This window comes from Sturnira hondurensis, unplaced genomic scaffold, assembly GCF_014824575.4.
Source record: "Sturnira hondurensis isolate 20B ecotype Veracruz unplaced genomic scaffold, ASM1482457v3 Scaffold0017436, whole genome shotgun sequence".
In the NCBI taxonomy this organism is placed as follows: Eukaryota; Metazoa; Chordata; class Mammalia; order Chiroptera; family Phyllostomidae; genus Sturnira; species Sturnira hondurensis.
The window spans coordinates 17,594,364-17,621,302 of record NW_028090067.1 but is presented as its reverse complement, the minus strand read 5'-3'; the positions used below and the strand labels follow the sequence as shown (position 1 = coordinate 17,621,302).

The 26,939-nt window shown below is 59.3% G+C and overlaps 1 protein-coding gene across 3 annotated transcripts; it reads right to left on the bottom strand.

Annotated features, from left to right (window-relative positions):
- Positions 1 to 515: 515 nt before the first annotated feature.
- On the bottom strand, positions 516 to 26,437 carry SYNGR1 (synaptogyrin 1). Of its 3 annotated transcripts, none has more exons than XM_037068296.1 (4): positions 26,279 to 26,437; positions 10,474 to 10,711; positions 9,086 to 9,231; positions 516 to 4,260 (listed from the first exon to the last, which is right to left on the bottom strand). In XM_037068296.1, exons 1-4 carry the CDS (start codon positions 26,375 to 26,377, stop codon positions 4,039 to 4,041), a joined length of 705 nt encoding a protein of 234 aa, XP_036924191.1. In that variant the 5' UTR covers positions 26,378 to 26,437; the 3' UTR covers positions 516 to 4,038. The 3 variants fall into 3 exon arrangements, with proteins under 3 accessions (XP_036924191.1, XP_036924190.1, XP_036924192.1); XM_037068295.1 differs by having other exon boundaries at positions 516 to 4,256; XM_037068297.1 differs by lacking the exon at positions 516 to 4,260 and adding an exon at positions 6,616 to 7,357.
- Between the last annotated feature and the right edge of the window lie 502 nt (positions 26,438 to 26,939).

Genomic DNA, 26,939 nt, shown 5'->3' with positions numbered 1-26,939 from the left:
CCGCCACATCTGCTGACAGTCTCTCCGCACTTAGCACGATTTACGTTTGGGCTTGCACGTGGGCTCACTGTCCATCTCCCCTGCTAGAAATGTCCCTGCAAGGGCAGGGCTGTCTGCCTTGCTCAATGTTGAACTCCCGGGGCCCGGTGCAGTGCCTGGTACTTTATAGGGTCTGGATAAATATCGTGCCCGGTGGGGGCCACCAACTTTAAAAAGTACCCTGCACACATGCACATGCAAAAGTACAGGAATGGTCTGGAAGGAATGAGGTGGGGCTCCTAATCTCGGTGGCTCAAGGGGTTGGGGAAGGGACCAGAATAGGGAATGGTGTTGTGTGTGTGCATGGTGTATGCCTGTCTGTGCACACACGTACTGTTGGGGGCGTGGCCACTGGCTTCAACTGAAACGATTTTAACATTTTACTAAACAAGCGCCTCCCAGGTCAGTGGAGATGGCGGATCGGCGATCCCAAGGCACACTCTCAAAGAGCAAAAACACCATCACGCACTGCAATCTGCTGGTGGGTTTGGAGTCTTCACTTTATTACTGTCACCATAAGTCACCACCTTCACTTGGTTTACCACAAATAGACGGATGTCATAAAGGGAGTTGCCACAGGGCAATTGGATTCACTCTTGAGGGACTTAACCAGGTGGTGGGGGGAGTCCAGAGTAGGGGCCCAGGATGGGGACCACCATTCACTGCACACACGCACACACAGATATATATTTGTGGAGCCTTATATTATACATCTTATATATAGAAAATATATATATATTTATACTATACACAGGCAGTAACGCTGCGGGAGGGGCCGGGGCACCCAGATGAGGGCTGTGGGCACCGGAGGAGGGGGAGTATCACATCGAGGGGCAGCACAGGAGGCAGCTGGACCAGCCCATCCTCCCACAAACTCTTGGGAGGGATGCTCCCCCTTCGTGCTCCTTAGAGAATCAGAAGGGATCTTGGACCAAGTTTGGGGGGCCCCATGGGGTAACAAGTGGGGGCTCTTGGTTACATGGGAGAAGCCTGGGACCCCAAAAGAGTCTTTGAAGATCAAGAATGACCAGGGAAGGTTGCAGGGGGAGCAAATGCCAATCTCCCAGGTATTAGTCCCTCAACTGCTATACCCAGGGCAGACCCAGAGCCACACCCAGGCAGGCGGCCTGTGACTACGTAGGATGATTCAACTCAGGGACAGGAGACCTGGATCCTGAACCTCTGTCTGTGCTTGACTTTGGACGAGTCACTGTCTCCCTGGCCCACTCTTCTGTCTCTAAGGGTCCTACGGCTCTAAACTTGCGTGGAACTCAGTTTTCCTGAGTTGTCCCTGGTGCTTGGTGGGAGAAGACCCAAACTCTGCAAGGTCAGGATGCTGGGGGCCCTTCTCCAAGGAAAGGCTCACAAGCAAGAGAGAGGCAGCAGGGTGGGCAGCAGGGAGGGACAAGGGGATTCGTTGGCCCAAGAGCACAGGTTTTCAGCTGGGGCCCTCCAGGGTGTCCTCAGCAGGGCTTCCCACCAATTTCCCAGGAGGGAGCCAGGGGCCTTGGGTCTCATCCCTGCCCTCTGACCTCACTTGCCCTGCTTCTCAGTCCCACCACAGGCTGGCCTCTGCCTGACAGTGAGATGTCTGGGTGGTCCCCCAGGGTGGGTGAGGAATGCTGAGTGAGCTGGTTCAGCAACTCCGACTCCTGGCCGGGAGCGAGTCAACTTCCCAGTTTGGGGTGGCAGGGAGAGTCTGCAGTAAACACCCAGGGACTGGGTGCAGCTTAATCGTGCCCCGTTCTCCAGCCCAGCACCATCAGAGCTGGCTGGTGCTCGGGCAGAGCAGACGGCATCCCCCTAGGGTCTCCTAGTGTCCATCAGCAGGGGAGGTTTTCCATCAGGAGTCGGGGAGGGGAAGCGCTTCTCACAGCCTCCTGCGCAGACACTGAATTCTGGCAGGAACACACCCACCACCCACCCACCCCTCACCTGCTCGGCAACCTCTGGTCTGGTACAGCTGGGTAGAAACCACCACTTGGACCGCCCCGGGGCTGGGGAGAACCCGCCCTCAGATGTGCAAAACAGCAGCCAGCAACACCCAGCTGTTGCTCCGCTCTTGGGGGCCCATCCCCTCCCTGCTGCCCCCCCCCACCCCCCGTCCCGGGAGGACTTCAACAGACCTGAGTTTGGTTCCACACCCTACTGCTAGTGCAGACTCTCTGAGCCTCAGTGTCCCCTTCTGTTAAGTGGGGACAGTGATGCTCCTTCTCTGCCTACAAAGTTCCTTCTCCTCCCCTCACTGCTGTGCCAACTGCTGCCATCTCGGCCCCCTCCTGGGGAGCCTCAGTCCTGCGTGCACCCCTGGTCCCGCTGTGGGCTGAGCGCTCATCTCCGACAGACTGCCAGCTCCTGGGCCCACACAGTGCCCCATCCCTGCTGCATATCACCTGCCTCTCAGGGGTTTAGTGGGGGCATGGGGTGCTGGTGGTAGGAATGCCCAGCACCCTGCCGCCCCACAGTCCCCTTGCCCTGGGCCCTGAGGCACTGGGCCCCAGGTCCTCCTGCACCTCTTCCCATTGTTTAAGGCTTCCTCGTCCCTATGGCTCAATGAAGAGCCCGCCTTGTGCAACAGCCCCCCAACCTTCCCTGCACCTTGAGGACCCCTGCTACCCTCTCCTCGATAGCCTGTGGCCTCTCCAAGCCTACCATACACCAGGGGCTCTCACTGCTGGCCTCGGGGTGGTCTGTACCACAGCAACAGCCCTCAGGCTGGCCCTGCAGAGTCCGAGTCCTTGTCCTCTCCACCCAGCCTCCCACAGGGAGACCGGCCCCTCGAGGGCCTTGGGGAAGGCCAGGGGAAGGGCCTTCCATTCCCTTGGCTGCTAAAACCCCTGGGCCGCTGGCTGACCCCAGAGAGGGGAAGATGAGACAGTGTCCCAGAGCAGTTGTTTCCTGGGAGGTCACATGAGCAGGGGGTCGGGACACCTGCTGGGTGGTTGGGGCCAAGAAACACAGGCAGCCAGTCCAGCCCTGCCATGCCACTCACCCACTGGGACCTAGAGCCAGCTGCTCTCCCTGTGGGCCACCTTATCACCTAGCCCTGGGCAGGGTCTTAGCGAGCCTCTCCTAGGGGCAGGGACACCAGTCAGTCCTTTGGGAGGCCACAAAGTGGGTGCCGAGCTCCCAGAGGGACACACACAGCACAGTGTGGCATGCAGGGGAACTGCCACCCTGGGAGGGGCCGGGGGGGTATGGGCAGAGGGGCTGCAGGCAGGACTGTTCCAGTGGGCAGAATGGGCCCCAGGCTTGCAGCAGCATTAGGGTGTCTCACGGGCTGAGGTACCCAAGGCCTCCCAGAGTCCAGAGTACTGAGCAGTGGAGGCCCAGGCTGGAGGATGCGGGAAGGCGGAATCGGGACAGCAGGCGCTCTGTAGTCAGGCAGCCTGGGCTTGGCCCTACCTCCACTGCTGGCTGCCTGAGTGACCCCGGACAAGTGACCTTGACTTGTCCAGGCCTCAGTTTCCACAACCATAGAATGGAAACAGCTCCAACACCACTAGCAGGGCTGTTGTGTCACTCCTAGCAGGTGACAGCACCCAGGGTGGCAGATGTTCACACTTACCCTGCAGCCACACCTTCCCAGCATCACCTCGGTCTGTCCTTCCCTCTGTTCCTACTTCTGGCACCAACAGGGCCTCCTCTACATCTCGTCTCCCTCTTCCCAGAGACCATTTGTCTTCCACACCCATGCCAAGCACAGGCTGAACACACAGTAGGTGCTCAATGAATGCTCGATGACAATGAATGAATGTAAACACCCCAGGCACCCACTGAACACACACACAAATGCAGACACCCCCAACACCTTGCTGTCTCCTCCAATCCTGAGCAGCCCTGGACTCAGTGGAACAATTGGGAGGCTGATGAGGTGCGGGGCAGGGCAGCCTGGGAGGGAGCAAGGGGCAGGGTGTGGAAGGAGGGTGGGGGCCAGTTGGGACAGGGGCAGGCAGGGGCGGGGGTGGGGAGGGGAGAGGAGGCGGCGGTCACTGCGGCTCAGTAGCCCTGCGACTGGTAGCCCTGGGGCTCAGGGTCGAAGGAGTTGGCCGGCTGCTGGTAGGTGCCGCCCATGCCAGTGGGGTCTGGCCCGGTGCTGGGCTCCACGTAGGGGGCATAAGGCATGCTGGAGTCCTGGCTGGGGTCCATGTAGTCCTGGGAGAAGAGGGCTGAGTCGGCGCCAATCTGGTACCGCTGGAAGGCCAGCACAGCCTGGCCTGCCTGGGGACGAGGGCCGGGGGGGGACAAGGACAGGAGGGAGGGAGTGGTTAGAAGAGAGACAGACAAGAGCATTAGGTTAGTGGTGGTTAGTTCGCCAGACACAGACAAAAGAGGGTTAAATATCTTCAAAGCACCAAAGACAACCAAACTTGACTGATGGGAAGGGAGGCGGTCCTTGCAGCCAGCCCTTGAGAGGCCCAGAACCATACTGTCCAGCCAGAATGGACTTCCCAAGTCACCGGCCCCATGCCCCCTCATCCCGGAGGTCACCCTGAGCCACCAGAAATTCTAGTCTGCACTATGGAGTGTTAAAATGGCTCAAAAACCTACAATTCCCTTTTCAAACTGTTCTCAGAAGTACTGCGGAATGGAGAAAAAAGGTTTCTTGGTGGGACAGAACTGTCGCCATCTCCTAAAATCGCTCTGTCTCCCTTGCAGCTAGATACAGCCATATGACTGAGTTCTGGCTGATGGATCACCCCAAGTTCTTTGTTTGCCCTTTGACATGATGTCTGGAACACAGGTGTGATAGCTGGAGCTCTAGTTGCCACGATGGACCATGAGGTCCGGGAACCAAATCGTAGGAATGAAAGAGGCCTAGATCACTGAAGACTTCTGGAGCCTATGCCAGCCTTGGACTGTGTTCTCAGCCGTGGACACTTTTTGCAATTTCTGTCATTTGCTCCTGAACTAATTCTAACTGAGACAAGTTGGTCTGACAAGTTTGGGAAACTGAGTTAAACAGAGTGAGACAAGTCTCAGGGCCACAGGACTTGTCAGAGCCTCGACCATCTAACACACACTGGGGTCCCCAGTGGGAGGCCACACGCCACATCCACTAACCTTATCTGACCTCTGAAGCCCCTTTTTTCTGCTTGGAAAAGCTTGTCTACATGCATAGGTGGTAAATTCTTTCCTAGTAAAAGCAGTTATACTGTTATTAAGGACAAGGACATTAACCACACCAAGCGAGGGAGTTGGTTAAATCTGTCACTATGAAAGCAGTTCACAGGTTTACATTGAAAGCCCCTCCAGAGGATCTCTCCAGCCCAGATGACGTGACAGAAACACGCGGATGCCCCCCACACCCCTGTTTTTGAGCTGGGAGGATGGCAGCCTGGACAAGGGAGGCCTCCAGGCAGAGTTGGCTCCAGAACACAGACCTGAACCCAGACCTTCCCAGACCGGGGCCCTTCCCCACCTCCTTCCCTCTGATCAGGCCCCTGACAGGGCACCAAATCAACCAGGAACCCCAAAGGGTCATCAGGTCAGAGGCATGTGCTTGGTGTTTAAGTCCAGAAAGTCCTAGAAGCACAGTGACTAGGCGTTCACTTTCGATTTGTGTCACTGGAGAAAGCTGAGTGGGGCAGCCCTTCCTGGCAAGGGGCAGTGTGAAGCCAAGTGTCAGGGCCTGGGGAAGGTGGGCCTAAGGGAGTGGGCTGAGGAGACCAGGTGGACCCTCTTGTGTTTTCCACTATGTTGGTGTGGGGTCCTGGCTGCCCGGGGCTGCTGCCCTGGCTGCCTGGCTGCTGTGCCTGGAGAAACAGGAGGAAAAAAGCCCCCTGGGGTAGTGGTCTTCGGAACCCGGAGCCATCAGCAAGCCCACAAGAGCACATGGGGAATGAATGAATGAATGAATGAATGAATGAATGAATGAATCCCTGAGAGAAATGTCTGCAGATGCAGCTCCCCGAGTCCCTGGCGCCACTGCCTAGGCTGGTTCCCTGCACAGAGATGGAGGGAGGGCTGCGGCAGGGGGCCTTTGTGGGTCCTTTCAGGGAGAGGCCCCTGCCTCAGACGCCAAGTGCTACCTCTGTGGACACTCCTCTGCCCACACTGAGTCACGGCCTCCCTGGCCATTCTGTTCAAGGAGCCACAGACCGGAGCAAAGAAGGGACATGGGCCCCTGCTGGACTGGGGCGCAGAGGGGAGGCTGTGAGTTCTGCTCAGAGCCCAGGCACCTGGTGGTCCACCTGGCCTTGCTCCTTCAGATCAAGTACCCTCTCTTGAGCCTCTCCACCTTACCAGAAGCAGCCTGCACTTGCAGACCTCCAGTGTCAGAAAGCTCACTCTGTGTGCCCGGCTCTGGGGCCTGCTTGTGCTTCATTACCTCCTCAACAGCTGCAGGGGGGGGATGGGTGGGTTCCTGCCCAAGAGCTGAGGGCCAAGGCCTGGAGGCCAAAGGCCTTTAGAAGAACAAGGACTCACCACATAAGAATCACCCTGAAGTCGAGACTGTGGAAGTGTCCCTGGCTCTTGGGGCAGAATGAGTGAACAAATGAATGTGTGAATAAGTGAATGAATGAATGAATGTGTGACTAAATGAAGGAGCGAATAAATGAAGGAGTGAACAAATGCAATAGAAGAGCCTACATTTATTGAGCATCTCTGTGCCAGCCTTTTTTTATCCATGCAGCATCCCTGAGAGCTTGGTCTTTCATCACTCCTCAGACCAGGGAATCGGACTGAAGCTCAGAGAGGCGCAGGGGTTTGCCTGGGGCTCCACAGCATATGAGAGCAGAGTCAGGCCAGGCGTGCCCCAGTATCCTCAGCCAGGCACCCCTTGGCAGCAGCATCCACTGGGGCTGGAAGATCGGCCTCCGTGCCACAGGCACAGGCATGACACCGCATCCGCAGCTCAGCGCCCTGGCAGCCCACATAGGGAGCCATCTCCCACCCTCTAATGGCCCATGTGGTCCCTTCGGGGAGATTCTGGTTTGTCTGTCTCCCCTCCCCAGACTATGGGCTCCTGGTCCAAGGACTCCATCTGATTCATCACTAGGCACAAAACAGCTGCTCAATAAATGTTTACTCAATGAATGAACAATGGAGAATAAAGAAAGGAGGCAATGAATAAGTGGCAAGTTTTAACTGGCCTCTCAAGCCAGGCTTCCCTGCCCTGGGTGCCCAGGCCTCGGGGCCGGTGCAGGCAGTAGGCTGCGCCCCCGCCCTGGCCATGGGGCAGGACATAGGGTGAGCAGCCTCCAGAGGCTGGGTGGGCCAACTACGGCTGTGCCGTGGTGGGAAACAGCGTGTTGTACTCCTCCTGGAAGGTAAGGTCCTTGAATCTCCGCACGGCCAGGGCTGCGGTCAGGCTCTGCCAGGAGAGAGCAGGGGTGAGGTCTGCTGGGGAGGGCTAGGAAAGGCAGAGGGGCCAGCAGGGGGCAGGCTGCAGCCAGCCACGGGGACGCCATCGCTTGGCCCTGAGAGCCCTGGTGTGCAATGACCCGCTTGGCCCTGTGAGCCCCAGCCCCATCTCTGGGCTTGCTGCTCCTGGGAGGGCTGGGTCCCCACTTCCAGGGTGTCTTCTCTGGTCTGAGATACCCTGGGGCCACCTGGTTTTCCCTCCCAGCCTTGAGGACACAGAGATCTGGAGTGACCGTGGCTGGCCCACTGGGGCCTGAGCCACAGGTCTGTCTCCTCTTCCAACTCCAGCTCCCAATATTATATTGCGCTGAGGGGCCTCATGGGAAGATGGCCATCCAGGGGCCCTTGAAGAGAGAAAGCAGCTGCCCCAGGGCATGCCCAGAAGGGTGTGGGCACAGGGCTCCTCCTCGAAGAAGGCTAGGCCAAGGATGGCTTGAGGGCCTGGAGGAGGGGGGCTGTGGGTCCCCGTTCCTGCTTCTGACCAGGGGCCGAGGACAGGGTGCCCGTTTAGGACAGGATGGACATGCCACCTGGCCTGCCCACGCCTCCTCCCGTCTTGCCTGCCAGGTGGTCGGGGGAGAGCCCTGGGGTGAGAGTGGATGGGACCCCAGATATCTGCAGGAGGGAGATGAGGGGAGAATAAATAAATTGAGGTGGCTTGGACCCCAATTCTGNAAGGATGGATTGAGGGCCTGGAGGAGGGGGGCTGTGGGTCCCCATTCCTGCTTCTGACCAGGGGCCGAGGACAGGGTGCCCGTTTAGGACAGGATGGACATGCCACCTGGCCTGCCCACGCCTCCTCCCGTCTTGCCTGCCAGGTGGTCGGGGGAGAGCCCTGGGGTGAGAGTGGATGGGACCCCAGATATCTGCAGGAGGGAGATGAGGGGAGAATAAATAAATTGAGGTGGCTTGGACCCCAATTCTGCAGGCAGCCTTGCTGTCACTGGTGGGTGCTCAGGACCCCGGGTTCAGAGCCCACAGGAGCTGTGCTCTGGCCGCCCCAGTGCAGAGACAGGTTCCCCTTGCCCCACACAACAGATGGTTTTTAATTTCCATGTGTTGCTAACACATCAAGATGGGGTTTCACACAGAAATTTAGCTTTCTGGCTTCTCTGGCAAACAGGAGCCCTGGCCTCTGTGGGTCCCCATTCCTGCTTCTGACCAGGGGCTGAGGACAGGGTGCCCGTTTAGGACAGGATGGACATGCCACCTGGCCTGCCCACGCCTCCTCCCGTCTTGCCTGCCAGGTGGGCAGCCAGGTTTGTGACGCCTTCCCCCAGACCCAGTCTCTGGACATTACAGATGGAAAGACAGAGGCTCGGAGCCCCTCGGAAGATGGGCAGCCCCGAGGCGTGGCCCGGGGCTCCCGACTCCTGGGCCTGGGCTCCTTCCCAGCCTCAAACTCTCCAAGCCTCATCTTGCCATGTAGGCCTCAACTTCCTCATCAAGGATAAATTCCTGTCGCAGATGACAGTAAACACCCTGCCCAGCTTCCACGCAGGTGCTCTGCCTCAAAGCAAGAGTCCGTTGTCACCACGTGACTGTCTTCTCTGGCAATGGCAACAGCCTTCCTCGAGGCCAGCCCTGCCATGACCATCAAGGACAGAAGCAGAATGGAGGCCCTGGTGGCGCTGGGAGGCCCCAGCCCCAGGGCCCGGCTGGCAGGCCATGTACTCACCCACGTGAAGATGGAGAAGAAGGAGAAGGCAATGGCAGCCCGGGCTGCGTCTGTCCCTTCGTTCAGTGGGTTGTCCTTGGGCTTGGAGACCTGCCACTGGTTGGCCAGGTAGCAGAAGCCCACGAACCAGAGGAAGGCCCAGAAGGCTGGGGTGTCCGCCAGGGTCGGGCAGAATGGTCCATGCGTGGGGCCGGGGGCAAGTGGGAGGAAATGGGGAAACCGAGGACCGGCAGAGGTTCAAGAGCACATCTCCCATGCTCCCCCGCCCCCAAGGGGGGCAGAGAGGGGAGCACAGGGAAGGTGAGCGAGAACAGAGAGGCCAGTCCAGCACAGCCAGAGATGAAGCACAGGAGCCAACCACGGTCCGGGAGGGGCCGGGGCAGAGAGGGAGGGCGGGAGAGACAGAGAGAGAGTTAATCAGCCAAGGCCAGAGTTTCTCTACTTCAGCCAAACACAAATTTCTCAGTCATCCCTGACTGTCCACCCCGAGGCTGCAGCTTTCTGGGGGGAGCGCCCCGGCGCCCACTCACTCTCGACTGCAGCCTCCCAGAGAACTGGGCCGGGGGAAGGTGAGGGGCTAGGGCAAGGGTAGCTCAAAACCTGTGGGTCTGAGCCTTGACCTCTCAAGTGCTTGCAGCCCCCCAAGTCCCCGAGGGCAGTGAGAGGCCCCGTGAGGGCCCAGGGCTGGGGAGAGCAGCAGTGAGAGCCCCAGGGCAGCAAGGCCTTCTGAGGCACCGGGGTCTGCCCAGGAGGACCGAAGCTGCTCGGGAGGCGCACGCATGTGCCCAGAGGTGGGGTGTCTGGAGCCCGGCCCCTGCAGAGGCACTGCTGGGGAACCCTGGGGCTCTGCAGGACATGGTTTGAGAACTACTGATTTTGTTTTAGTTCCTTCAAGTGTAAGGGACCCAAGAGCTTGCTGTCGGGCCCATCCTGAGAGCCTCAGACCTGGAAATGGGGGAGGTCCCTGCCACAGGCCGGACAGCACAGCCTGCGGCTGAGTCTACCACTCTTAACCTCAGCCTCCACCAATCAGATTCTCTGCACTCGAGGGACGGAGGTCAGGGTACCTGGGCCAAGGCCACTTCAGAAATCAACAACAGCAGGCTGCCTAAGCTCCCCAGTGCCAGGTTCTGACCCCTGGGGGCCCACCAGGGAGGTGGCCACTGAGAGTGGAGACAGCTCCCCAGGGCACTGCACTCCCCTCCCCGCTGTGCTGCTGGGGCTGTTCTGGAGGTACAGGCTGGCACTGGTCCTACCCTTCCCTGTGGCCAGCCGTGTGACCTTGAGCCTGCCCCTTCACCTGCCTCGCTTCTCTGTGGGCTGTGGGAGGTGTGCGTGAGGATTAATGGGACCAGGGCTGGGACAGCCCTCTGGGGCTGGGAACTCACCCGAGACCCCGATGTCTGACAGGACGGCTTTCTTGCGGTCCTTCACGCTGCTGATCTGCGGGAAGTACACGTCCAGGGCCAGGTAGAGCAGGCAGGTGAGGAAGGCGAGCACGCCCACGGCCACGCCGTAGCTGCAGGCGTTGGGGTTGCGATTGTAGATACAGAACTCCTCGCCCTCCAATGGGGTGTTGAGGTAGCCCTCATTCACAATGGAGCCGAACACCACGATGGAGAACACCTGCGAGGGGTGGGGGTAGGGGAAGGCCTGAGACCCAGCCCCTCTCCACCCAGTGCGAGCCCCACATTGGGGCGAGGGGGCATCCCAACACCTCTCCCCAAATAGCAGGTAGTTTGGAAGGGAGGCCCAGAGAGGGGGGGCAACTTGCTTGGGGTCACACAGAGTAGGGTCAATGGCTTGCATCTGCAGCCCAGGCACCAAGGACCCACCCACTATAGATGTGGCCTGCCCCCACCAGCACGGTCCTGAGAGGTCTCCCTGGGCCCTGACATCAAGGCTGCTCTCGGACTGCAGCCGCCTCCCAGAACCAGTGGTCTCGTGCCCTCCTGGGCCGTGGACCTGCTGAGCTCCACCCTTTCCTCATGCACCCCTCCCCTCCACGGAGCCATGGGCTATTGTGGGGACTCAGGCCCCACCCTCCTGTTGTCTAGGCCCTGAGTGGTGAATGAAAGAATCACAACAGGCACAATCCAGCCAATCACCGGGCAGCCCACACCACCCTGCACCTGAGTGAGGCACATGTGGTGCCTCCGTTAGCCCACAACCACATCAGTTGGGCAGGCAGCTGGCTAAGACGGCCCTGCAACCCCACCTTCTGCCATCCACATGTCGGACTGAGGGCTGGGCCTAGTGGTTTGCTGCAGAACATGGGGGAAAGTGACGGTGAGCCACTCCTGCGAAGGAGCTAGAGAGCCTCTGGCTCGTGGCCCGTCTCGACTGCTCACTCCGATGGGAGCCGCTGCCTTGTTTTGAGCTGCCTCGTGGAGAGGCCTACCTGGCAGGGAGCGGAGGGCTGCCTCCCACAGCCCACAGAGAAGTGAGTCCTGCCAGCACCGTGTAAGTGACCTTGAAAATGGGTCCACCCTCAGCTGTCAGATGAGCCCAGAGCCCTGCTGCCACCACAACTGCAGCCTGTGACAGACCTGGAGGCAGTGGCACCCAGTTGTGCAGATTCTGACCACAGGAACTGTGGGACAACAAATGTGTGTTGTTTGGAGCTGGTCCATTTTGGGGGTGGTTTGTTACACGGCAATAGCTAACTAATACAAAATCAGTATCGTTGGCACTTTGCAGGTGAGACGGTTAAGGGGCAGGTATTGGTTAATGGCTCAGCATCACACAACTGGTCAGTGGCAGAGTGGGCTTCACACCCAGAGGCCTGACTCCAAGGTTCCAGATTTTCCCTCCTGCCTCTTGCCTGCCCTGGAACTGTGTGAGGACGAGGAGGCCCTGCCCCACAGACACATGTGCACGAAGGTGGGTCCTCGGTGGGAGGGGATTTTCATCATCCATTGTCCACTTCTCAATCATTCTACAAAAAAACTATAATTTCAATATAAGCCAGACACATTTTCACATTCGGCTGACACCCAAGACGGCTAGTGACTCGGGAAGACGTGGGGGAAATACGAGAAGCAATCTCATCTTCTTCACCTCATCTTTTCAAGATCTCTGCACTTTACATGGGGTTTACAACGCATTCTCTATATTAGTAATATATATAGCAAATAAATCTACACTTAATAGGAGAATTGACTAAAAAATCTTTCCCGCAGGAGTGCACGGGACCCCTGGTCCCGCACTCTCTGTTCGGAAGGATCTGACCCGATGTCCAGGGGTGGACGGCGAAGCAGGTGCCGGCAGAGCCACACGCAGAACCTTATTCAGCCACAGGGAGGACCCCAGTTCTGATATGTGCCACCCACAGAGGAACCTTAAGACAAGTGGGAACAGCAAAAGAAGCCAGACACAGAAAGTCCGTGGTATGCGGTGTCTTTCCCGCGTTATATCTGTAATAGAGATGGAAAGCAGACTCAGGGTTCCCAGGGGTGGGAGGGGAGAAGCGCAGGGGTTACTTAGTGGGTCCAGGGTATTTTATGGGGCGACAAGTGGAGAGAAGTGGTGCATGTGCAACATTGTAAACACACTAAATGCCACCAACGGCACACTTTGAAATGGTTTAGTGTATGTTACGTGAATTTTTCTGCAATTAACAGAAAAGAAAAAGGGAGGATTGTGGAGCTGAGTTCAGCTCGGCCGAAGGCTCAGAGACGGGCCTGGCCACACGTTGGCCAGTTCTGACTCGGGAGGCCTGCAAACCCAGCCCTCCGAACGGGGCAGCTGCCGGCTCACAGCGCCGCCCAGCCCAGGTTCTCTGTCCTCCTGCCCAGGGGCCCAAGAGGGCGGTTTATGCTGCCCCTCACTCACAGAGTGAAAACCGAGGTTCAGAAAGAGGCGACACTGTCATTAGCAGTCCAGGCTGAACTGGAACCCAGGTCACCCGACACTCGGCCCTGTGCCCTTTTGGCCCTGCCTGAGCTGACACTGGGTCCTGGAGAAGGAGTGGCATTTTCTGAGACCTGTGGGGTCAGGCAGTGGGATACAGTGCCAGGTCTGGTGCTCAGGGGCACAGGAGGGGACAGACAGGGAGTCCTGACGGCACTTCCCAGCAGACGATGCTCCCTGAGGTTCACTGCCAGAGGTGGGGACAAGGGTGGGCCCCTTTCAAAAGCAGGCAGAGGAGGTGGGAGGGGAAGCAAGTGGGGTGGAAGTCCCTTTGGGGACAGCAGAGGAGGCACCGTTAAGACAGGGCCTGCTTGGGGGACCAAAGCAGGGAGTCCTTGGAGAAACCCGGAGGAAAGTGCTAGAGACCCTGTGTCCCCAAGAGGGTAGGGAGCACGATCAAAACATCCCCTGCCCCCGGAGGGACAGGTAAGACCCAGGGCAGGGCAGAGTGGGAGAAGGCTTCATATATCAGCTCCCCTGCCTGCCCTCAGGCCCCCGGGCCCCCAGCCTCCTCTCTGCCCCACATCCTCTGGCACACTCGGGCCTTGGTCAGGTATTTGTCGAAGGTAAGAGGCCTCTCGGTGCTTGGCCCTAGCCCGGGAGGGGCGCCCAGGGCCAACCACATCCATGGTGACCCTGCTGTGGGGGAACAGACGGCCTGGAGGGGCCGAGTGAGGGGGGGCTGGAGTCCAGGGAGCACCATCTGGGCTGGCTGAAACCTGGCCGGGCCACTTGTCTAGCGGGTGCCCTTGGGCAAGTGACTTAGCTTCCCCCAGCCTCAGTTCCCTCGTCTGCTACGCGGGGCGACAACAGCACCTAAACCACTGACGGTCATGAGGGAAGACTGAGGTCGAGGCACGCAGAGCAAGTGCCTGCCTGTGCTGGGTTGGCACCGGACAGGTGGGACAGGTGACAGGTGGACAGGTGGGGTAGGTGCCTGGGCGGTGACGGGCTGGCCATGGCAAACGCCATGTGGGAGGTGGTCAGGGAGGGGACCCCAAGCAGTGGTTTCCGGCTGAGCTGAGAAGGAGCCCGCCAGATAAAGGGTGGGAAAACTTGTGGGTTTTTTTTTAAAGATTTTATTTATCTTTAGAGGGGAAGGGAAGGAGAGAGGGAGAGAAATATCAATGTATGGTCGCCTCTTGTGCATACCTGCTGGGAACTGGCCTGCAACCCAGGCATGTGCCCTGACTAGGAATTGAACCACGATCCTCTGATTTGCAGGCCTGCGCTCAATCCACTGAGCTACACCAGCCAGGGCAACATGTTCTGGGCAGAGAACAGAAAGGGCAAAGGCCAAATGCGGGAGAAGGAGCTCAGCAGGGTGTCTGGGCAGCTGGGGCTGGAGCAGTGTGGACAGGATGAGGGACAAGGCCTAGGGGGCCACAGTGGGGACACTGAATTTAAATGCAGTGAGAAGTCATGGGGTGAGGGAGTGACAAGATCTGGCTTTGTGGATTGGGGACCCGATTTTTCTGCAGCACCAAAGTCACTTCAGCAGCTCCCCACTGTCTCTGGATACAATTCAAGCTTGGCAGGGGTGGGGGTAGGGTGGGGTGGGTGGGCAGGGGCGTCAAGGCCTCACCTCCCTACACTTCCCATCAACCACCTGCTCCCCCACCTCCTCACGCTCCAGGCCCTTGTCACTAATGGTTTCCACGCAACAGGTCCTGAGCTGTGACACTTTCCCATTTAAGTTCCATGGGGGTGCAGTGAGCTGCCTGGTGGCCCTGCTGCTGGGTACGCACTGTCTGCCCCGACTGCTCTGTGCCTACAGGGCACCCTGCGTCCAGGGCCTGGGAGGTCTCATCTTGGGAGCCAGAGAATTAGGGCTTGTCCCAAGTCGTTCATTCATTCCCCAGTATTTCCTGAGCACCTGGTGTGTGCCAGGCTCTGGGTGAGAGGCGAAGGAGGCAGCAAGGTCCCTGTCCTCACCAAGGGGGACAGACAGTAGCTGACAAATATGAAGATCAGTCCTGACGAGTGTCCTGAGAAAGCACTAAGCAGGGCGAGAGGAGAGGGTGAGGCAACTCGGGGGGAGGGGCTCCGATGACTCGACCTTTGAGCAGAGACCAAATATCTTGAGAAGTAACCACAAGTGCAAAGGCCCGGGGCACGGGGGGGCTGGGGAGGCCACTGCCGGGGGTGCACATCCAGCAAGGTGAGCTAGTTGAGGTAGCCGGGGGCTGGCCCCTGCACCTGGAGGACGAGGGTGAATTGAGGAGCTACTTCAGGCTGAGATTTGCAAAGAATCACCCTGGCTGCAACGGAGCAACAGACTGCAGGGGCAAAGGGGAGAGCAACGCCAGGTGAGGGGGAGGGGCCGGGCCGGAGTGGGCGGTGGTGAATGAAGGTGGGAAGCCATGGCTTGTGGAATGTATTTGAAGGTAAAGCCACTGGCACCAGCTGACAGGTCTGCTGTGGGGAGTGAGTCAACAACGCCCAGCAGGTTGGGGAGGGGCTGACAATCAGGTGTGCGTGTCAGCTCACCTGTGGGCTGCAGGGCTGGGCCAGCACAGGCAGCCTCCCCTGGACCAGGTCTGATGGTCTGTGAACAGAGAAACCCAGGCTTGGAGAAGGGAGGAAATGTCGCCAAGGACACACCATCTGCCCTTGGCAGTCTCCCAAACTCCCCTCCCTGGGGCTTAGGCCCCAGTTTAATGTTGGCCTTGAGCAGCCAGCTCCCCACCCTGTGTGGGAGGAGGTGCCCCAGGAGCTGGCGTGGGCCTCAGTCCCTGTTCCTCGGCTGCTTCCAGCCCAAGGCAAGACAAAGGGGCACTCCCTTGGGACCTACTACAGGACCCTTAATTAACTCCACAAGGTCCATGTCCTTATTCTCATTTTGCAGCTCATTTTACAGCTGCTTCTGGGAGCCTGCCCAGGGCACACGACTGGTCAGGGTGAATCCAGTCTCAAACCTGCGTCTCTAAATCCAAGCTGGTGCTCTCAGACCTCTGGGATGTCTTGCTAGGCCGGGTCTCCAGACCCGCATGGACAGCAAGGAGCTACACAGCAGCCAGCGGCGAACCGGAAATTAAGCTGAAATGAAACTCCATGCTGCGCAGGGGAGGCCTGGGGACCGCGCGTTCCAACCGGGTCTGTGCTGACCAAGAAGGTCTGCACGGGGTGGCGGGGGGCGCGGGGAGGGAGGGAGGGAGGGCGGCCTGGGGACACCCAGAGAGGCCACTGGTCACTCCAGGCATGGGAAGAAGAATCTCCTTCCTTCGTGCTACAGACTAATGCTAAAAAAACCAAACAATCAAAAAAACCTACCAAGGCAAATGGGCCAAGGCACTCTTTTTTTTTTTGCCATCTTTATAAAGCCGCCAATCCTGGATCTTTTTAAAAATGGATTCCAGATGGCACTCGGAGCAGAGCTGTGCTAAACGCAGAAAAACAAACTGGAAGGAATTTCACAATCTTCAAATTTCAGGATTCAGCTAGGAACAGAAGCAGAGAACTGCCAGGCCTGGCCCCCTCTCCGCCCCTCCTCAGCCACCCCAGGGGGTGGGGTGGGCACTGGCTTGATGGTTTTGCAGCTGCCAGTCCCACCTCCCCAAATGTCCTTCCTCAGGTTTCTCATCTTTCCTATAGGAGCGAACTCCTTCTCACCGTCCAAAACCCTATTGGGAGGTGGTGACTCCCTGCCGCCTTCTGGGACGCCCTCCTTCCCAGTCACTCTCCCCAACCCTGACCCGCACACACTCCTGCTTGAGACCCATTGACTGGCCTGTCTCCTCCATGACACCCTGAGACAGCCCACAGCCCCCACAGGGGTCTTGCACCCATGGGTGCGCCTGACAAAAACCACCTCATTTAATGCCCACCCAACCCTCTAAATATAAAATAAACCTAAAAACACCCCCACAAAATGGACTTAATAAGCCCATTTCACAGAGAGGGAAGCTGGGCTCAGAGAGCCGCAGACTCCGGCCGGCCCACAGCGAGCAAGCAGGGTGCCAGGCCTCCTGCACAGGCCTGGCCCTCAGCCCCATCCCTGAGTGGGAGCCAAGCCTCCAAAGGAGCAGATTCCAGATCCCAAACCCTAGGATCATCATGAGACCTAGAAGGGACACCACTGTCCCCATGCTGTGTCACCACCCCACAGTGTAGAAGGGGCCAGGCCCACCTTACTCCCCATCCCACAGAGCTGGCAGGCTGCGAGGGGCCACTGAGCTAACCCGGGGGTCTGGGGCAAGCTGGGCCCTGACAGTGTTGGGGGTGGGGTGGGGCGGGGCCAGAGGCCCCCACTGTTCGCCTGGTACTTCCCAGAGGCCTGGCTTTAACTGTCTTTCAGCACACGCTGAGCTTGCCCAGGTAAGCTGTAGAGGCCCGTCTATCTCGCCTGCCCAAGCAGCCGGGAGGAAAACTCCCCAGGCACTCGGTGGGCCTGCTCACTGGCTCTCCACCTCGAAGTGCCGGCTGTGCCCACTTCCAGGCGGCATCATTGCCTCCCTGACCCAGGACAGCCGCCCCTCTGGCCCCCTGCAAGCCTGCTCCAGCCCACCAACCCCAACTCTGACAAGTCCCTCCGGCAGGCAGGCTCTGCAATCCCCCATTTGGGTTCCTGGCCACACCCCCAACCTCTCCCAGCCTCCCAGTCACCTCAGGCTGTCCTCATTCTGGCTTCCACCCAGCTGCCCAGACCCCAGATGGGGCTCACCCTCCAACCCCACCCGACGTGGCAGTCAGGCCTACTGCTTTATCCTCCCCCAGGGAACTCCTGGGTCACTCCATGTCCCCACGCCGGTCCCTGCCAACATCACCTCTTGCTAGGCAATGACAGAAGCTACCCAGTCTCTCTGTGTCCGCTTCTGCCCACCTTACTGTCCCCTTTACAGCAGTTGGAAGACTCTCCTGAGGCCTACGTCAGACCAAGTCACCCCCTCCTGCTCCATCCCACCTACCCACCCCCACCCCCTGGTGAAATTGCCCACCCCACTGGGGGCTCAGACTCCTTTCCTGCCATTCTCTTCTCCCAGGCTGTTCCCTTGGCCTGGGACACCTAGAGTCCCCAGACCTTCCTGGCTGGCCCCCTCTGGTCCCTTCTCAACATCCTAATCTCAGGGCACAATGCCTCCTCGGAGAAGCCCTCCAGACCAGGCTCCCGGATCTACAATATTCTCCAATAACTCAGTGTATTTAATATCAAAATCTAATTTTTTTGCTATCTATTGGTTCACTTGTTGGGTGTACACCCCTAGAGTCAGGAAAGGCCACGCGGCAGGCAAACAGTAAGCCTGGTGGGTGCAGAGAGGCACTTTCTCCCCTCAGCACCCCTGGCTGTGCCCCCACTCCCACACCTGTGACCATGGGGAGCTCTCTGGGTCCGCAACCAGGGGCTGCTGAGCCCAGCTGAACCTGCCTGCCTGCCAGGGGCCCTGCTGGAGTCCTGCAGCCTGCCTCCAGGGCTCCAGGGCGGGACGGAGTGAAGAAGGGAGCCTCAGGCTTTCGAGGGATGAGTCAGACTGCCGAGGGCCCCCCTCCATGGGAACCCGGCCCTGTCTCCCCCGAGGTCATGTGAGTAAAACGGCTGAAGCCACGGCAGAGGCGCGTGATGGGCACTGGTTGGCCACTCGCTTCCTGAAGAGCCCCGTGCAGCGCCACAGGGCTGAGACAGGGTGGGCGGCTCCCCGCCCCCGGGGTCCCTTCGTGCTCTCTCCTCCCCTGCCAGGGCACCACCTTCTGCAGCCTTGGGTGTGACCTACTGGGAATTAAGCCGTAATCTTCCCATAAGCTGTCCCCTCCAGTTCTTGGTGGTGGGGGTGGGGAATGGGCTCCGCTGGGCGGGGGGCCTGGTGAACATCCCCCTGTCCCCAAAGTGCTGACACTCGGCTTGGGTGATCTGAAGGCTCCCCCTTCTCTTCACACTGTCCCCATCCTCAGCCTCCTTGGCTGTGTAACAAGGGAGCCAGTAGCCTCATTAAAAAGAAGGAGACTTGAGACCCAGAGAGAGGCCAGGGGTCACGCTGGGTGGCAGAATTATCTGGATACCCACCTCATAACCTACATCCAGGTGGGGAGCAGGTGGGCTGTGGTGAGCAATGCCACCCCTGGGAGAGGGTCAACTGAGCATGGCTGAGCCCTTCCCAGACAGAACCTCAGGGAGTCCCGCTCTTACAGGTCAGGAAGCTGAGGCTCTCAGGTCCCTCAGCTGGTAAGGGGGGGCAGAGAAAACCACCCAATGCCGTCTGCCCCTCCACACCACCTCAGTGCCTGCCTCCGCCCTGCCAGCCCTGCATGGCTGCCGCTGTCCCGCGCGTCTCTGCCTCTGTGGACATTCTAGGTCTGCGCAGAGACAGTCTGGGTCCAGGCCCTGCCTCGAATTCTAGAAGAGAAGACAGACACGGGGAAAGGCCCTCTGCTGTGAGAGTTCGTACAGCCAGCAGCGCAGAGCAAAGGGAAAAGGGGAGGACAAAGTGAGTGTGGAGGAGTCCTGGAAGGCTTCAAGGGGGAGGCGATATTTGAGTTGGGCCTATAAGGCGGGTGGGACGCTTGCCTGGGATGTCAGGTTGGAGGAGGAGGGCGGAGCAGTGCACTTCACTACGTGGTCCACCCACAGGTAGAGATGCCAGGCTCGGTCCAGCCCTGGGGACTCGACAGTGATATCACACACTTAGCCCCGGACAGCCTCTCACTGCGCTCCCTCGCCTCTCAGCCTTCACTGTGCCTTTCCATCGGCCTGGCACTCCTTCGCCCTTCTTCCCCAGCCGGCTCCACCCCTCTCAACTCCACTGTCACCTCCCACCCCTGAAGGGAGGGAACGTTCCCTCACTCTGTGTCTTGGGCTCACCTCCACATTGTCAGTGCGTTCACCACAGGCCCCTGGCCGAAGAGCAGGTGCCCAGCAGTGCTCACTGTGCACAGACAGAAGACACCAGGGTGTCTGTCCTACGGCCGCAGGGTCCGAGGGGAGGACACATACACCCCTCACTGCCTGCCAGATGCGCTGAGAGATCCATGAATCACAATCACCCATGGGATTTGGCAACGTGAAGGTCATGGACCAGGGAGAGCTGGGGAGAAAGCCCGGGGAGGTGCATGTGCGAGAAAACCAAAGAGGAAGCCCTGGAGATGAGGACCGTAGACAGATTGTTCTGGTGGGGGGCGGGGGGGGGGCAGGAAGGGGCAAGAGGATGGAAATAAGCCATTGTGAGGTGATGGAAGGAGCCAGAGGGGGGAGAACGAAACTGAGGTGGAGGAGAGGGAGGTGGAGAGGGAGACGGGCAGGCCACTGGGTCTGGGCCCATGAGCAGGTGAGAGGGCAGGGTCTAGTGACAGGGAGGACCACCTGCGTGTGAGAGGGTGCACAGCAGGAGGGTCACTGGCCCCGAGTCCCAGGCCCAAGGACCGCTGGAACCAGGAAAGACAGAGGAGGGCAAGGATGCGGGAGAGGGGTGGCCAAGGATGTGAATGGCAGCGGGCTGGCGGCCACTTCGCGATGACCAGGAAGGAAGGTGAAGGTGGGATGGTGCTGGACAGAGCGGCGCCAAGTCTACACGTCGTTGCAGAGGGAGAGGGAGGGTGACCTGGGGCTGGCTTGCCAGAGGGAGTGGCAGATCCTGGACTGGCCTGAGATGCAAAGCTGCTGGAGGACCCTGTCCCCCTCCAGGCCCAGCAAAGGCAGGGCAAGGGGGAAAGGACACCCCACCCCCAAGGGAGCACTGCCCAGAGCAGGGCGGTGGGGGGAGTGGAAGGCCAGGTTCCAGGGCAATCTACGATTAGAGCGCTCAGAGAGCGCTGAAGACCTGGGGGCACAGGCCATGTCCTCTTGCTCCCCCCAAGTTACCTGAGGAGCCCCAGGTTGTTGGGGCTCCCAGACATTCCTAAACAGTCTGGGTCTCAGAGCCTGGAGCTGTCCCAGTGAGACAGCTGCCCCTTCCTGGAAGCCCCCTTCCCTGACCTTCTCCTCCCCTGCAGAGGGGAGCTGAGCAGAAGCCACACCCGGAGGGAAGATGCTGGGGAAACACGGGCCGGCCACCCTGCTGGGCTCCACGGGTTCTGCTCTGTTCACATATGTGGGCCTGGGGCGCCCACTGAGCACCAGGAGGTGGGGGACCGGGCTCCTGACACCACCTATTCAAGACCAGCCAGTCCAGCGTTTCCCAACGCACAGTCCTCTAGGGGCGAGAGTGGGTTCTTTGAGTGTGGAAAGGCTGGGAACCGTCAGCCCCGTTGGGACTTCCCCTTTCCTATCTGACAGGTGGGGAAACAGGCCCCATCTGAGCGCACAGCATCTTGCTCAAGTCAGCTGCCACTCAGGGCCCGAGTGGTGCAGCCGGTGGCCCCAGACGCTTCCCAGCCCCCTGCCCTGCCTCCTCTTCCCCGGGGCAGACAGCTGGCTCTTCCCTGGGTGCTGAGTGCAGCCCCTCACCAGTCCTGCCATCCAGCCTGCCCTCTCCGGTCCCTCTCCCCCCCTCCCCCAGCCTGTTTTCTCTCTCTCCAGACTCTGCCTAACGGCTTTGGCCCTGGACTCCCTGCAGCAGAAAGCGGGCCGCCCTCAAAGCCGGGGTGGGCTGTGGTCCCAGCAGCAACCCGTTAATGTCTCTGGGCCTCAGCTTCTCACCTCAAGTGGGGGCCTCGGAGCCCACTTGGACCAGGACGTCCCGTGCCCAGGAGGAGTGGGCTGCGTGGCAGGCCTTTCACACGTTCACTTCTACATATTTCACACCTACCCCAAGGGCCACCCCTATCCTCATGGACCTCGCTGTCAGAGTGAGGGACAGGGGCGGGACTGGTGCTGGGAGAGGACAGGCTGGATAAGGCCACACAATTCCTGCCAGGACACCTGCCCCAGAGCCGTCTCCAAGCCACGTTTCCGCGCAGCAGCCACAGGGAGCTGTCGAAACACACCTCCCCTCAGCTAAAACCCCGCTGTGCGGCTCCCATGGCCCTCAGGTGAAGTCCACCTTGTCTATCTGTCACCTGAGGCCCTTCCTGTCCTGTCCACCCCTGCCTGCCCCCCTGGCCTTTTGACTTGTCATTTCCGCTTATATTCCTGGGGCCCTTAAGAAATATTTCCAAAACCTACTCAGACCTTGTACACATTCTGTTCCTTCCACCTAAAATGCCCCTCCCTAAGTCTTTATCAGAATTAGCTCAGGAGTCACCTCCCCCCGGAAGCCCTCCATGCCTCCAGCCTGCAGAGGCAGCTACACTCCACTGGGGCTCCCTGTAGCATCCCAAGCCTCCTGGCTGGTGCTTGTCAACTCAGTGCTGTTCCCATTGGACTGAGACATCTCCGGTGGGACACACAGGCTGGCACTGACAGGGACACGGCACTGATGGAGTGAATGAACCAAGGCCAGAGGCGCTGTCTCCACCTGGACCCCTTCTACCACCTTCTGAGGCATGAAGACAAGGGCATGCTATCTGGCTGGGAGCCGGAACAAGGGGGTCTCATCGTGAAACTGCTGTGTTGGCAAAGTGAGGTCACCGTTCCTACACCGAGTTCACTTGGGATGATTTAGGGGCTGATTAAAAAAAGAGGGTGTGAAGCCTCCCCAGACCCCAAGCCACCGCTTGGTGTCCCGGGGAATAACGCTGAGTAGGGACCCTGCAGGCCAGGTTCACACTGCGGCTCTGACCTCTGACAGCAGAGCCCTGGGCCAGGAGATGGGTCCCCTCCGCCCTGTGCCTGACCTGCCTTCTGAGGGTATGACACCCCCCTTACAGAATCCTGGGTGTCACAGCCAGTGCCCTTTAAGAGATCAATCCTGAAAGTGGCAAAGTTTCAAACCTTTTATTTTGCCAAAACAGAGCATTAATTAAAAAAACCCTCTCATCTATCAGCACCAATGCTTTCTTACCCGCCATAGGTCATTTCGACCCTCTAAAAGTTGAGACTATAAATTCTAAGTACGAGGTGGTCCTTTATACCAAATCAGTGCCCTTTGGGAGGCCCTTTCTCCCCTCGGCCCCGGCACAAGAAAGGAGGAGGTACAGGCTGCGGTCATGGAGCAGCGGCACCTCTGACCCAGTCTGGGCCTCCTCGTGCACAGTGGCACAGGGGGGGTCTCCTGGCCCCCTGCCAGCACAGCCCCACCCCCCCACATGGGTCAGAGGCAGCAGCTCTGGACACTGTCCCCACTCAGCCATCCCCTCCCCGCCCAGGGCAGAATTTGCCAGGGGGCTCGCCACCTTTAACCAGCGTGGTCAATTCCTTAATCCTTGCTGTGAATAATTAATTACCCTGACAGGCATAGGGGTGCGTGTATGTTGTGGGGGGGACGCAAAGGCAGAGGGGAGCTGAGAAAGCCTCAGTCAAGAGGGATCCTAGACAAGGGGGTCCTAGAATCTGCTTCTACCCCAACAGGACCTGGGGGCTCAGGGGGCTGAGGTTCCAGGTCTGGCCCAGGGTTGGTGAGGCCCTGGAGCTTACATGGTGTGGGGACCCTTGTTCAGAAAAAGAACAGAAAAAAATTTTTAAAAATAAATTTTACAAACTCAGGGCCCACTACACACACATTGCTGGCCGCCCAGGGCTGAGGATGGGGGCTGGGCTGCACAGGAGCCCTTGACAGAGAGACTGCCCAGCAGGCTCTGTCTGAGACTGGGGGCTCCCAGGACGTGGCACTCCGGCGCTGGAGCTGGGAAAGTGCCTACACACCAGGATGAATCGGTCACCCTAGTGCGGGAGCTCAGGTTCCACACGAAGGCGAAGCTTATGGCCAGCTTGCCGGCTCCCACCCAGTGTGCTGAGGCAGCAGAAGGGTCAGGGGTACGCTCCCCAACATGTTCAAACGTCTCAGCACACCCCTTATTTCTGAGAAAGGCGGCAAGGAGGCAGCAGCCCTTCCCTGGTGGCAGGATCTCACGTAATTTTTTTTCCAATTTTTTTTGGTGGTAAAATACACGTAACAAAATTGACCACTTTCACCATTTTAAGTGCACAGAGTTCAATGATACGGTGATATTAAGTACATCTGTGTTGTTACACAACCATGTCAAGTGATTTTTACATCTCCAATAACTGACAGATATTATTACTTTTATGATAGGCAAAAAAACTCCTATATCTTATCCATGTATTTATTTCTTAGAGAAGGGGGAAGGGAGGGAGAAAGAGGTAGAGAAACATCGATGTGAGAGAGAAACATCAACTAGCTGCCTTCTGTACGCGCCCGGACCAGGGATGGAACCCACAACCTAGGCATGTGCCCTGACCGGGAATTGAACGTGCAACCTTTTGGTTTGTGGGATGATGAGCAATCAACTGAACCACACTGACCAGGACAAAGCCCTATATTTTAAAGGTATCAGGGATGGGAGGCTGTGGGGGCAGGAAGATCTGGGTTCAATTTCTCTGCCTGCAGCGCACATGCTCAGTCACGGTGGCCTTCTCTGAGCCTCAGTTTCTGCAAGTGTGGCACAGGCTATCTATTGGGAGAACTGGCTGGGTCGCAGGGACAGTGCCCCTGCCCACAGTGGGCACTCAGGCAAAGTTACTTCCTCCTCCTCCTGCGAGGACGGGCTTCCCCGCACCCCCAAAGTGCACAAATGTAAACCCTCCTCATCCTTCCAGGCCCAGACTGACACCACTTGCCCCACGGGGTCTCTCTGATTCCCAGGGCAGGCAGGAGACCACTCTGCGGGCTCTCACCCTCCTGCCTGGGGTGCCTGGCTCGCTCTGCAGTGGGGCTGAGGGCTGCGTGTGACTCATGCTGCCTTCCCTCGGGGCCCATCAGACTCAGTAACGCTTTGCTAAATGAAGCCATCACAGGCAGAAGTGACCCAAGCGGACAAATGCCCACAAACTGCCCACACACCCTCACAGAGCCAATGGCTTCATCCTCCCAGGCCAGTGGCCCAGAAGCCAGCAAAGGGGAGCAATGCACAGAGCCGCTCCACCTGATCGGCCAGGTGGCGCCCAGAACTCTACCTTTGCCAAGGGCCTGATGGGTCTCTGGGGAGCTGGGGGCTGGCACAGAGGAAGGAATTCAGTGCCACCAACCGTCATGGATGTGCTGGGGGTGCCAGGCCTTGTGCCAGCACTAGGAGCCCAAAGACTAACAGAACAGGGCTTCCCTGTGCTCCAACAACTCCCCGTACGGTGGGCACCCTTCTTGTGCCACCAGCAGGTTTGAATGGTTTTAGACACACATAAACACACACACACAGTAGCTCCATCAGACCCTAATATGGCCCTGAGGAGCCAGGGAATGAGGGAGTTTGAGAACCCGGAGGCCTCAGCTGGCTTTAGGTGTAGCCGTCACCGACAGTGCCCCTGGCCACCATCCCCAATACAAGATCTTCTGGTCTGGACACCCAGGAAGTGGCCCCGGGCCTGTGGTAGCCAGGGTGCCTGGGCCATGGGCCCAGCCCCAGGCACCTTCTCCCCAGGCAACAGTAGGCCTTCTTTCCCTGGGGAGCTGCTGTGGCCACCAAACCCTTCCCCCAGGTCTGACCCCACTCAGCCCTCTGCACTAGGGTATTCTGTCCGAGACCGGGCTGGAAGCCCGGGACAGGCCTTTTTGTTTTTCACTGTGGGGAGGGGACCTTTTCCCGGGTCTCCCAACCCCCACAGGGATCCAGGTGTATGTGGGGTAGGGGGGCGCTGTCACAGATTCGTGAAATGTCAGAGCTCAAAGAGGCCTCAAGGAGGCTCCTCCCACCTCTCTACAAATCAGGAAACTGAGGCAGGAGAGAGAAGGTGACGCTCCCACCTCGGAATTTAAATCCTAGTTTCCCGTGAACATTTCCTGGGTGGTTTCCAGCCCAAGGTCACGCTGCGAAGGAGAGGCAGTTCCCGGGTGGACGCCAGGTATCTGGCTTCAGACGCATCGCTCCACTCCGTCCCTACTAAGCATAAAAACCGGGTTCTCCGTCCTCTCCTCTTTAACGTCCACCGGAGGCGCGGCGTGCACCCCCGCAAGATGTTCCACGCTCGGATCCACCCCCCAAAAAAGGCCACCTGAAACCCGGGCTCCGTCTCCACAGTCGCCGGTCCACCCGGGCGGCCGCGCGCAACCCGAGCCGCGAGCTGCAGGGCCGCGGCTTGGAGGTCACAGCGATGAGGGGGAGGGAAGTGCGCGAACTGGGGGCAACGGGACGCAAAGGCCCCGGGAGGAACAGGGGGCGTCCCTGCGAGGGTCGAGACCCCCGCCCTCGGGGTCCAGGAAGGGGGGAGGGGCGGTACCGGCACCCCGCAGGACGGCTCCCCTTCGACTGCGGAGGCTCTGCTCAGGGTCCGGTGGGGTAGGGGTCCCTCCGGACGCGCCGCCGCCCTCGCCCGCGCCTCCACCCTTCCCCGGCCTGGGCCGGTAACCCAGACGTCCTTACCCAGGACACGACGCGCAGGATGGTGTGCGGCTGCCGGACCAGGGTGTGGGGGTCAAAGGCGCCCCCGGCTTTGCCCGCTCCGTACGCACCCCCTTCCATCGTGCCTGCACCCGCGCGGTGCCCCCCGCTCGGCGCGCGCCGCCGACCCGTGCGCGTGCGCGGCGCCCCCGCCCCGTCCCCTGCTCGTGGGGCCGGCACGGCCGCTGTGGCCCAGCGCTCCCGCGAGGGGGCGTTGTGCGCGGAGGGCGTGGACTGCCGTGGGCGGGCCGCGCGCGCCCTCGTGCTTTGGGCGCCTCTGCTGCAGACCCTGTGGAGGGCTCTGTTGCTACCTTGGTGACCTCTGTGGGAAATTGGGGGTTAGGGAAGGAGGGTGTGGGCCGCAGATGCAGGATGGGTCCCAGCCGCCGCCGGGCTGTGGGTCTACCTGGCCACCTGGCCCCCAGCACGGCCCCTCCGAATCTAAAGTTCCGGCTGAAATGGTCTTCATTTTTTACTGGCTTGTTTCCTGGCGCTGTCTACCTTGAGGGGAGGGGCGACGTTTGTTCTCCTCTTCGGGGCTCGGCACACAGTAGGTACCCCAGGAAGATTTCGAGAATGAACGAATGAATTATGCCTGAATAAGCCTTCTCTCAGAGCCCTCCAAAATACAGCCCCCCCCCCA